Source organism: Echinops telfairi, unplaced genomic scaffold (assembly GCF_000313985.2).
Source record: "Echinops telfairi isolate 266 unplaced genomic scaffold, ASM31398v2 ScPeMD7_12;HRSCAF=54, whole genome shotgun sequence".
NCBI classification, from domain to species: Eukaryota; Metazoa; Chordata; class Mammalia; order Afrosoricida; family Tenrecidae; genus Echinops; species Echinops telfairi.
In genome coordinates, this window is record NW_022103909.1 from 6254966 (window position 1) to 6267002 (window position 12037).

The 12037-nt window shown below is 57.0% G+C and overlaps 1 protein-coding gene across 1 annotated transcript in view; it reads left to right on the forward strand.

The window, feature by feature from the left end:
* The first annotated feature begins 1192 nt into the window (after window positions 1–1192).
* The window catches only part of VDR (vitamin D receptor), a 23386-nt gene continuing 12541 nt past the window's right edge, over window positions 1193–12037 (forward strand). The window contains exons 1-5 of the mRNA XM_045287232.1: window positions 1193–1197; window positions 1420–1550; window positions 7578–7762; window positions 8023–8137; window positions 11722–11893. Of these exons, the coding sequence (XP_045143167.1) occupies window positions 1193–1197; window positions 1420–1550; window positions 7578–7762; window positions 8023–8137; window positions 11722–11893 (608 nt within the window). The remainder of the gene's footprint in view (window positions 1198–1419; window positions 1551–7577; window positions 7763–8022; window positions 8138–11721; window positions 11894–12037) is intronic.

Sequence of the window (12037 nt, forward strand, 5' to 3'; positions counted from 1 at the left end):
CCCAAGGCTCCGTGTGACAAGGCTCTGGCGGCAGGGGAGACGTCCCGAATTGGGACGGAGCATGGAGCTCTGAGAGAGGGGTACGAGCCGCTGCGAGGAGGTGAGGGGTGAAGCCAGTGGAGGGAGCAGGGGCTCTGAGTCTGCTGGAAGACTTGGACCCTGTTGAAAACCTTCTTCTCCCAGCAAATGAGCTCTTGGGCTAACACATGCACACCGGACATATGACGATTACAACACACACACACACACACACACACACACACACACACACGGGGTGAAGCCAGGGGAGGGAGGAGGGGCTCTGAGTCTGCTGGAAGGCTTGGACCCTGTTGAAAACCTTCTTCTCCCAGCAAATGAGCTCTTGGGCTAGCACATGCACACTGGACATATGACGATTACAACACACACACACACATACACACACACAAACACACACACGAGAGGGCTTCCAGACGCTCATGGGGGAAGTGCTAGCATCTTCCCATTCCACGTCTCCATGGACTTCCTGAAGCACACACACCCGTCTTCATTTGCACGCGCACAAGCAGACTCGGGTGTCCGAGGGTACGGGCTGCCTTGCTGAGACCCCTTTGGTGTCTTTCCGCTCTGGGCCCCGCTGTGTCCTCTGCTCACGAGACCAAGGTCAGGCCTCTGGGCTCCCACCTCAGGTCTGGCCACTTCCCTTTCTGGACCCGCAGTCTGGACGGGTGTCAGGAGCTGTGGTCTGGGCCCTACCTCCCTCTCTGTGTAGCTGTGCACGTCTGTCCCCGGGCCAGGGGTGTTCCCGTGGCAGCGCTGTGGGCTCCGCCCTTAAAGCCGAGACTGGAGAATGGCTACCGACAAGCGGGGAAGGCTACTCTTAACTACAAACACTTGACACATCTGTTTCTGGTGTGCTTAAGAATAGGGGGAGCAGAGTGCTGTACCAGCAAATAAAACCAGCGGGGGCGGGGAGGGGGCAGGAGGAGGGGAGGAGGGTGACACAGAGCTTCTGCTGAAGGTGATGGGAAAGGGTGGGGTCAATGATGACAAAGGACACAACACGCGGAATGAATGTCTGGGGAGTGTCCACAGGGAGAGTGCTGAAGCAGCTCGTGCCTTGTTCCAAAGGAAGAGAAGGACAGCTACCAGTCACAGCCCGGGGAGCCGCAGGCAAGGACCGCCGGGAGGACAGCCATCAGGCGCACGGCCTATGGCGTGGGCCTCCAGAGAGGGGCTATCCCTCCAAGTGGCCCGTGGCTGGCATCCCCCCCCTTTCTAGGAGCTAGGGATGTTTGAGGGCTCTTCCGCCGGCTCCCTGGCACCTGCTCCTGGGCGGGTCTTCCTGGCCATTCCTCCTGCTCCCAGGGCTGGGGCCGGGAGGCTGGCGTCCAGGGCGAAAGGGACATGTGCATGCGCTCTCACTTTCCCTCTGGGCAGGCGAAGCATGAAGCGGAAGGCCCTGTTCACCTGCCCCTTTAACGGGGACTGCCGCATCACCAAGGACAACCGGCGCCACTGCCAGGCCTGCCGCCTCAAGCGCTGTGTGGACATCGGCATGATGAAGGAGTGTGAGTGTTGGGGTTGGTGGGCGGGGCGGGGTGGGGTGGATGTCGGGGAGAGGCTCTGGTGTGATTGCTTCCAGCATGGCCAGAGAGGGCAGCCTGCTCTTCCTCTGGAGCTACCGGGAGTGGGGGTCCAAGGGGCGGACATGGGATGGGATGGGCGGCCCGGAGCAGGGAGCCAGAGTGCTGGGTCCTCTGGAACACCGGATGAGCTGCCTGCGCCAGAGTTGATTCTGACTCCCGGGGACCTGCCCGTCCTGGGTCTGAGCAGAAGAGCCCCCAGTGGCTGTTTCCCGTGTTCGGCCCTGACTTCTGGCACCCCCACACTTGCAGAGTGGAACCCGGTGCACAACCAGGCTCCCGTGGCTCTTGTATCCCTGGATGCAGCTCGCCCTGCCCTCCTTCTCCACCAGAGATGTTGGGTGGCCTTGAACCAGCAGCCTTGAGATTAGCAGCTGATTGCACACCATCCCAAGGGCCCCTTGGGGTTTTCAGTGGCGATGTTTGTTTTTAGGGCACCCGTGGGTGGGCTTGCACCTCTTGAGAATCTATTGATTTGCCCCAGAGGCTGGAGGGCCCCTCCAAAGTCCTTTCTGCAGGTAGGACGAGGAGGGCGCCACCTTCAACCATCCCTCCCAGGTAGAGTCCTTCCAGAGCATCGTGACTACTGTGACAGCTCCCTGCAGGCTGGGATGTGGCTCCTGCACCCCTGAGATCTTAGGGCTGCGGCTTTGGGGAGAGGGCTGCTCTGGGTGAGGCGGGCATGGCGACCATGGAAAATAAATATTCAGAGGTTAGCTGCCTTCCACACTCTGCCCACCCCACTCACCCTACACCCACCCACACCAGCCTGCCGGCCGTCTGCAGATTGACACCTGGGGGACCGTGTGAGAAGGTTGGGGGGTGGGGGGCGGGCGCAGGGAGAAGCACTGAGGGCTAGGGTGACCCTCTGGATGCCCATGGGGAAAGAGAAGTGACCCGCGGGACTCACTTCCTCTCCAGTTCTGGGCGTGGAGGAGCATACCGACTGGGCAGAGTTACAGCAGTGCTCTGACCCTCAGTTAAAAATAACCCCTGGACTTTGCATCTGCCCCAGCTCTGGTGCCAGTTACTTGGTAACTGGAGTGGCCAGTGAGTTCAGCAGATGCTGGGAGGAGCTGGCCAAGCCCTTCCTGGGCTCGGGGTAGGGTGCTGGGCAGCCTGAGCTCCGACACCTTCTGCACCTGCAGCTCCTGTTTGTCTGCCACCCACACTCTAGCCCCTTTCACCGCCCGAGGCAGAGGGAGAGCCGATGCCCTGCCAAGCTGCAGGCTCAAGGAGGTCCCAGGAGGGGGTGCTCAAATAGAGGTACCCCTGGAGGTCCTCCTGGCTATATGACCGCTTTTTTAGGAGGTGCAAGGAGGGTAGGGATGGGGATGGGAGACTTCTTCCCTGGAGGGAAATATCTCTGGTGTCAGGAGAGAGAGACAAAAGATCTGGTCCTCACCACAGAGCTGAACTTCAATGCCCAGAGCTGCCCCTTGGCCTGGACCAAGGCTCCCCTGGTGGGTCCCAGCCCCTCACTCTGAGCCCGCCAACATGGGAAGATGGGCCCAGGCAATGTTCCTTCCCGGCCCCACAGGAGCAAGCAGGCCCGGGCACGCTGATCCTCTAGCCCAGGCCCCAGCTCCACCCGACTGTGTTTATCCTGCGGGAAGTGGAGGTTGAGGCCTGGGAGCCTTTGGGATAGCTCACACACTCACTCAGTGGGGTCTACACGAGCCAGATGCAGGCCCGCACAGCCCTGCCCCCAGGAGCTCAGGGCCACCACTCGGCGGGGAGCCAGGGAGAAGAGCGTGGATTCCCATGGTTGGGCGAGAGCCAGGCTCCACCGTGGCTGTTCTGGTCAAGGCCACAGTCACCGATGGCCCTCCCGTGCCCCAGTCTATCCCAAGTTTAAGAAGACAGACGGAGGAAGGTATTCTAGCAGTCCAACACTTACCCAACAGTGACACCAGGCAGGGCTCACAGGCCCGATTGTCCGTCAGATACTTGACTGAACCACTGCCGCCCAGAGGGTGCTAACTCATAGTGACCCCGTGGGGCAGGGTGGGACCATCCCCATAGAATTCCTGAGGCTGTGAGTCCTGATGGAAACAGACAGCATCGTCTTTCTCTCATGCAGCAGCTGGTGGGTTTGAACCGCTGACCATTTGATCAGCAGTTGGGCACTTGAACCGCCGCTCCTTTAGGGTCCCTAGGTCCTGGGCCGAGCAGAGGGATTTTCTTGTTCAGTTTCCACAAGAAGCCCTAAGCATGTCCACTTTCAGTAGAAGAGAAAAGGCATGCTCCGAGGGATGAGAATCCCGCACCTCCACGCATCAGAAGAGGCAGGGGTTGGTCAGGGGTAGAATTCACTGGAGTTCAGTTTCCGGCCAATGCAACTTCTGCTTAGCCACCCCCTAGCTGTCCCTGGAGGTGTGAGCGTAGCTAGGATGCAGATTAATTTCAGAGAGGCTTGCAGACTGAGGTGGCCCAGGACAAGCCCTTCCAAGAAGCAGCTAATGAAAACTCTAGGAACATGATGGTCCAGTCCTTCTGAGTCCAGGCCAAGTAGACATCAGCTAACAACAGCAACAAGATGATGGCCGTCCACATCCTCTCCCAAAGACCCTACTGGGTGCTCCCAAAGGTCAAGCTGTGGGCTCCACCCTAGGGAAGCGCCTGAGGCACCACCACTTGGCAGAGCCACCCAATGTTCATTCCCAGGCACTTCCTGGGCCCTGTGGGAGACGGGGAAGAGAACTGTGTGCCCGTTGAAGAGGCCTTTTCTCTCTCTTCAAGGCCCTTAAAGCCCAAGGCAGTTTATGGTTGAGTTTCTACTTCTTGCCAGTTCTGTGCCTGTGCTACTTAGAAATGTCTCTCTCCCTCCCTGTGTTGCATGAACGACTCTTGGTTCCCTGCGGGATCCTCTCCACTTCATCAGTTGAACCCCTCAAACCTGATCTCGCCTCTGGGCAAGTCCTCTGTCCTCTCCCCTGTTGTCCTTCAACCAGGGCCGATGTCACGAACAGTGACGTTCTCTCATGTTGTCAGATCTGGACTCCCCATTTCCATCCCAGCCGGCTTCCTGGGGGCAGAGAGCGTGTCTTGTGTGGGGATGGCTTACTCTCAGCAAGGAACTCGGGAGGGAGCCACGAAACCTTCTCAGCCGTGTTCTAGTTTGCTTAGCGCCCCACCCCAAACTCAGGGGTGCTTCCCGTTCCGCTTCCCAGGTCCTTAAACGCTCGCCCTGTGTCTTGACATCTGCCTTTCTTCCTGCTTGCTTGATTTAGTCTTTTCTCTATCTCAAAAGAGATGGACTGAAGATACACCCTCCACTAATCCCACCTCATTAATTTCACAAAGACAACCCATTCCCAAATGGGATTGTCACCAGAGGCCAAGAGGTGGGGTTAGCATTCACAACACATAATTCAATCTGTAACAGGGGGAGAGAGAGACTTGGAGAGGGGGGCACCAACCAGTCAAAGAGACAACACACTTTTACAGAGAGGGAGAGATCTCACAGCACAAGAACTCCAGAACATGGCCGGCTGCGCCCCGGCTGCAGGACACAGCCCGCCATGCCTGTGAACCACCAAGCGAAGGCTGCATGAGATGACAAGTGATCCCTGAGGAGGGAATTTGTGTTGAAAATATTTCCATCCAAGTTCTTAGAACTGAAGAAGTAAGGGTGCTGGGTAGAGCAAGCTGCTGATCTAAAGGTGCATGGCTGAGACCCACCCAACCTCGCTGCAGAAAAAGGCCTAGATCCGCTTCCTTAAAGATTAAAGCCAAGGAAACCAGAGGGGACCATGCATGCTACCCTGTAACACAAGGGGCAGCCGTGAGTTGGGGGCCAACTAGTGGCAGCTTGCGGCAATGCTACAGCCTTGCTCAGTTCTCTAGCCAGCGGGCGGGTAGGGTGCGCCGTTCCCAACCAAGTGGGGCATATGAACACCTCGGTATCCTTTCCTGAGACAGTGACTTGCTAACAGTATAATCCCTCCATCAGACTTCTGAGCAAGCACCAACCACGGCCAGGAAGCCCCCGTCAGGCTGGCCTCTGTGGAAAAAAGCAGGCCCTGCCCTCCAATAGCCGACAGTCTAGCGGATCTTGAACTTGCGAAGCTCTGGCTGGAGGCATTTATTAGAAACAGCAGTAAGTCTTACGGAGGCTAGCATACTTGGGTGCCAACATGTATGGGAAAGACCGGATGTGCCACCGGAATAAGAAATGAGAGACCTGTGTAGCTCAGGGAGAATCAGAAAGGCTTCCTGGTCAAAGAAGCCTGGTGGGTTGTGGGGGTGGGAGAGAGAGGACCAGAGGGAGAGACGTTCAGCACCAGGAGAAGCCCAGCGAGCAAAGCAGAAGCAGCTCATTGTGTTCAGCGCTCAGCGACATCAACTCAAGTCAAGCAGAAGCCGTGTCCAGAGGCATTGGGACATGGGGCGAAGGTTCGGCAGAGGCCAAGTCGTACCGTGGCAAACCTCTGCGTTGACTGCGACCGGCTAAGTGGTGGGGAGCTGGGAAAGGTTCTGGGTGAGAACGATGCCACAGAGTCACAGGGGGTGAAAGTCACTGTCTTGGAAGGCTGTGTCAGCTCCTCACCCCGCCCACACTGACCCGGGCAAGCAGGAAAGACCAGACACCGACTCTTGGGCTCCCCAGGCGGGGGCCTTGCACACGGCCTTCCTGGGTGCTCCCTGCTCCTTCCTCTCCCACCTTGCTTGACCTTTGAGGTTCTGAGCAGACACCCTCAATGGGAGGAGGGTTGGCAGCTCCTGGGGCAGGTGAGTCAATAGCTGGGTGTGGTCTCCTCCCAGCCCTGCTCATGGTCTGGCTTACCTCAACTGTGCAGGGAACACTCCATCTTCCGCCCCGGGCTCCCCTTTTCTGATGTACCCGTGGCTCTGGTTACCCACTTCCATCTCCCATTGGCTGGCTCTCCCTCACCCTCACTGGCCTCTGGTCCTCTACAGACCTGAGGACATCCAAATGCGCCTTTCTGAAAGCCCAGAACCCAACCCCTCTAGGGCTCTGGTTCCTTTCCCTGCTCTTGTGAAATTCGCCATGCTGTGGGCAGATGCCCTGGCAGCGCCAGCACAGAGCAAGTAGCTACAGGCCAGGGCTCCAGTGCCCACTCCTGCCGCCAGCGCTCTGCAAGCCCCAGCCATGAGGTCTGTTTGCCCGGCTGCTGTGCCAGGCATCCCTGCTCCCGGCCTCCACCCTCCCGGGCAGCCGCCCAGTGAAGTAAGGCAGCGACATCCCAGAAGCCCCCGCACCATGAGCCCGAGGTGGCGTGGGGTCTCCCCAGGGCTGGATACCCAGACTAGCATCTGGAGAACTTCTCGGGTTAGGTCTCAAACGTCAGAACGGGGGATGTCAAGTGGCTGTGACGACAGAGATGTCGAGTAGCTGTTTCCCAGGGACCCCAAGAGGCCACGTCTCTCTGCCTTGGTCAGCAGATCAGATGCCTGCATTCTGTGTGTGGAGACGCCCCATAGCATTTCCCAGCAACCAGTGCTGGGAATGTCCACACACTTTTTCTGCAACTCTCGCCTGATGTCTCCACCAGGGTCAGGGAAGCGGGGGTGGCCTGGGGAGTGGGAGGAGGAAGAGAGGAGAACGAATGGGCTTTGAGCATCCGCTCTGTGCTGGACCTGGATTCTGTTCTCACAAGAGTCACCCGTGCGAGGTCGAGGTAACCACCCACCTACACAGATAACCGCCCCAACTCAGTGGCAGCCAGGCACCTACACACACACACACACACACCAATTTACAGCACCAGCCTCTCGTTTTATAAGGACAAAGGTCCGGAGGGCGTCAACAGCTGGTCCAACTTGGTCTTGAGAACCCAGAGACCCCAGCTGTTGGGCAGCCTCCTTGGCTCCCACCCATGGGGCTGGAAGACTCAGGGAGCCGGCTTGGCCTAGGTCCTCCAGTGTGAGGGGGTCACCCCACCCCCTTCTGTGGGCTCACCTTCCGCCTCCCCGGTCGGCCCACAGTCATCCTGACGGACGAGGAGGTGCAGCGGAAGCGGGAGATGGTGCTGAAGCGGAAGGAGGAGGAGGCGCTGAAGGACAGCCTGCGGCCCCGGCTGTCAGAGGAGCAGCAGCGCATCATCGCCATCCTGCTGGATGCCCACCACAAGACCTACGACCCCACCTACGCCGACTTCAGCCAGTTCCGGGTGCGCGTAACCCCCGCCCACCAGCATGGCCCAGAGCCGCAAAGGGCAGGGGGCACCCAGGGTGGGGTGGGGGGGCTCCTGGCGCAGAACCAGAAGGGGAGAGGTGGCCTGACTCTGGAGAACTTCCTATTGTCACCCACTGCCCCCCCCACCCAGTCCCCACCCCCACCCAAGCCATTCCTGCCCGAGATCAGGGACCAGGCAGGAAGGGGTCCTGAAATGCCAGCGTCGCACCTGACACCCGTCTGCTTTCCTTCTAGCCTCCCATTCACGGGGAAGACCATGAAGAGAGCCGCCCCTCCAGCTCCTCCTCACCAGAGACCCCCAGCTTCTCGGGAGACTCCTCCTCCTCGGACCACTACTCCGCCTCGCCAGGTAAGGAGGAGGGCTCCTTACCACCCAGCGGGGGAGAGAAGCCTTTGGCTCCCTGGGCCTACTGGCCCTGAGCTGCCAGGAAGGAGAGGGCCTCCTAACGTGAGTGGCTCAGAGGTGACACGGCGTGTTCTCAGAGGAGCCCCTCTTTCTCAAACTCTGCGTGTGTCTGTGGCGGGGTGGGGGTGGTGAGGGTTTGGAAAGACGACTTGCCCAAGCTCCTGTGCTGGGAAGAAGCAGTGGTCTGTTCTCTCAGGCAGGCCCCTCCCCAGCGGGGCCTGGCCCCTATCTGCAGCGTTGAGTTTAAGTTGTCCGGGACCCGGTGGCAATGAGGGCCTGGCACTTCTGGCTCACCGAGTCCAGCTGCTGTTGGTTGGGCTTGTCTTCTCGGCCCCTTCCTGCCTTCCTCTTGGTCCTCCCTGGGGCTTCTGCCTGCCCTTCCTTGTCTTCTGGGCCTGGGGCCTTGCCCCACCCTTGCTGCCCCCTGCTGGGGCTCGGCAGGAGGGCAAGGATGGGAAGGTCCGCTGCCTCTGTCTCCAGTGACCAGCATCCTGGGATGCAGTCCCTTCAAACTCAGCCTGCAAATCCAGGATAGCTGATGGATGGGGACAGCGGGGAGCCAAGCATGGGGTCTGCGCCCCCACCCCTCCCCCTCCCCTGAGGTCTCTAGAGAGAGGGCCTAATTCGCACTGGCCCTTGCTTGGGTGGACCGGGCCCTCCATGCATGCTCTTCCCTTCGTAGGGAAACAAGCCCAAGCATAAGTGCTCTCTGGCCACCTGCCTGCCCTCTGCTCACCTGGAGCAGGTGGGAGTCAGTCTGGATGACTTCTACGTGGCTCTGTGGCTTGGCTGTTGGAAAGCATTCCCTCTTATTCAGGCGTTCTGCTGGTCCGTCCCTGTCCCTGGAGGAGTCCTGGCAGCAATGGCTAAGGGCTTGGCTGCTCACTGGAATGTCGGAGAGTCAAACCCACCCGCTGCTTCCCTGGAAGAGACCTGGTGATCTGCTTGCATACAGTTTAGCCTGAGGAACTGTCCTTAGGAGGCAGTTCTACTCTGTCCCCTAGAGCTGCCAACTGGAGTTGGAAGCATTCAGTGGCCTGCAACAGCCATGCCGGCTCCCGGGGACCCTGCCGGACAGGGGAGAACTGCCCAGTGAGTTTCTGAGACGGTCACTCTTTACGGGAGTAGAACGCCTCCTCTTTCTCTCACTGAGTGGTTTCCAACTGCCAACCTTGTGGTTAGCAGGCCAACACATAACCACTACCCCACCAGGGCTCCTAATAACAGAAGTTAATTCATTTGAAGGGCGCCCGCCCACCGGTGGTGTGCTCAGCAGGCATACGGAATGAAACCCACAAGAACTAAAATGAATTCACCGGGACAGCCTGATTTCTCCAGGACTCACGACTTTCCACCTGTGGCCGAGGGCAGCCTCCTCATAGCTCCCAAGTGGAAAGCCCTACCTGGGTTTTCCTTCCCTGACAGGCTTCCACCTTACCCAGTTAAACCCTGGCTCACACAGGTTCTACTAGATTTATGTGAGGATTCAAACAGTGTCTGTTTTCATTTTGAAATGTTTAGACTAAAGTCTTACATGCTCATGCTGGGTATTCAAAAAACAAAAACCAAATAAATATATAATACAGCACGACAAGCAGGCTTCAGGAAGTTCATGGAAAACTGAACTTCAAAGATAAAAGACTTTCCCCACAAACTTTCTGAAATTCATATATATATATAGATATAGATCTATCTATCTATCTATATATATATATATAGTCCTAGGTATCTACCAATATATGTGTATCTATCATATACATTTATACATAGACCTCTCTGTGTGTATCCTCACATAGATGTATCCATGTATACTGCGCATGTGTCTGTGTATATATATGTACTCACACATATACACTTAGAAGCATACATATGTACACACACGCACACACACTCAGAGATCTTTCTATGTGTCTCTGGCTCCATAACTTGAGTCCCCTGTGGCCCCTTGGTCTGAAAGCTCACCTGTGGTAGGGGCATCTCTTGCCCATACTCTTCAGCACATGCCATGTACATACTCGGAATTGGAGTGGTGTGCAATGCCATCTGTTAACACTTTCCTCGCGTGACGGTGGCAGAGCCCCACGTCATTCAGTGTCCCCCCTGGCATAGCATGCTTGGCGACTGCCTAGTGTGCCGGGGCATGCATGTTCAAGGACCCATCTCCGTTTTCCATCGCCAGATCTCTAGGCTGTTTGTGAGTGTCCTGGTGTGCATGCGGCTAACTGTTTGCATAGATGCTGGTTTTTTCTCATCTGCTGAGTTTGCAGAAGTGGGCATTCAGAGACCAGACTGTTGTAGGTGTCTGAGCCCTGTTGTCAAGTCTTTTTCTAGCTAGCTGGCCCAGTTTGCATCTCTGTCAGGACGCCAGCCCCGCAGAGGGTGCCTCCTGCCCGCATCTTGAGTGGCATCACCGTTTAAGCATATGTGTTTCCAGTTCCAGGGGCCCTGGTTTAGCACTTGCCCACTAATCAGAAGATGCGGCAGTCTTGCCAACTAATCAGATGTGTGTCAGCCCGGGTGGACTAGAGAAACAAATCCTTAGAAACTCATCTGTCTATAGGAAAGAGCTTGATTTATATAAAGGGTAATTGGACATTGAGAAAGTGTCCCAACCCAGTTCAGATCAAGTCTGATGTCCGATACCAATCTATAAAGTCCTCTTCAGACTCCCGAATCACATGCAATGACGCTGTATTGCAGGAAGATCACAGGCCAGTGGGTTGGAAGTCTTTTGGATCCTGTGGCATTTTAAGCATCGCAATGCTGGCAGGGGTCTCCATGTGGTTTTTCAGGCTCCAGAGGCCTGGTTGCATTAGGGTAGGTCCATGTGGCTTCTCCAGCTCCCAGGGCATAGTGCCATGTGTCTTGTCAGTAGAGTGCCATCTCAGGGAGTGAGCAGAGAAAGAGGTCTGCTGCCTCCAAGGAGGAAATACAAGAGTTCCCAGAATTATCCGGAGAAGGCCATGCCCACACAGAGGCCTCATTGGTTATATCTTGATTGACAGGCTAGACTCCACCCCTTCACCCTTAATCCTCAAATTGACAGACGATTATATAACTACCACAACAAGGAAGCCCTTTCCGTTCGGCTCTGTCTTTACATTTCCACGCTGACCTATAGACCCGCTTGGAGTGGGAATGTGTGTCTGTTTGGAGGAGAAGCACGTGGATGTCCTAGTTGGCATGCCCTGGGTCATTAGCAAGGTTGAGCATCCCCCTCACAAGCTCAGGAGTCCCAAATTTGTTTGTGGTTTGCAGTCATCCGGGAGAGCCCGGGAGTCAAGGTTCAGTTGAGGCTTTCGGAACGATCCTTTCTCTGAGGGTCTCTGCTGTGGGAGCTTAGTGCCCCAGCGCTGCTGACAGAAGAGCGCAGAGGCCTCTCAGAGGAAGCCGGGGCCTGAGCAGTGGCCCTCTGGAGAGAAACAGTCCCAGGAGGTCCTCATGGGGCCGGGCAGAAGGAGACCTGAGTATCCTTAAGTCCTTGAATATCTGTGCATGGTTCCTTCTCTTACCTCACTCTTCCTCAGACCTGATGGGGCCGCCTAGCTTCTCCAGCTTGGACCTGAGCAGAGACGATTCTGATGACTCTTCGATGACTCTAGGCCTGTCCCAGCTCTCCATGCTGCCCCACCTGGCTGACCTGGTCAGTTACAGCATCCAAAAGGTCATCGGCTTTGCCAAGATGATACCAGGGTTCAGGTAAGACACTGCGACATAGGAGAAACAGAGTCAGGATTCTGGGCTGAGCTAGAAGAAGCCTTGCAGGCTGCCCCCATCCACAGCTCTCCAAAAGAGACCTAAGTTCCGCCCCAGACCACCTACTCAGAATCTCTGGGGTCAGCC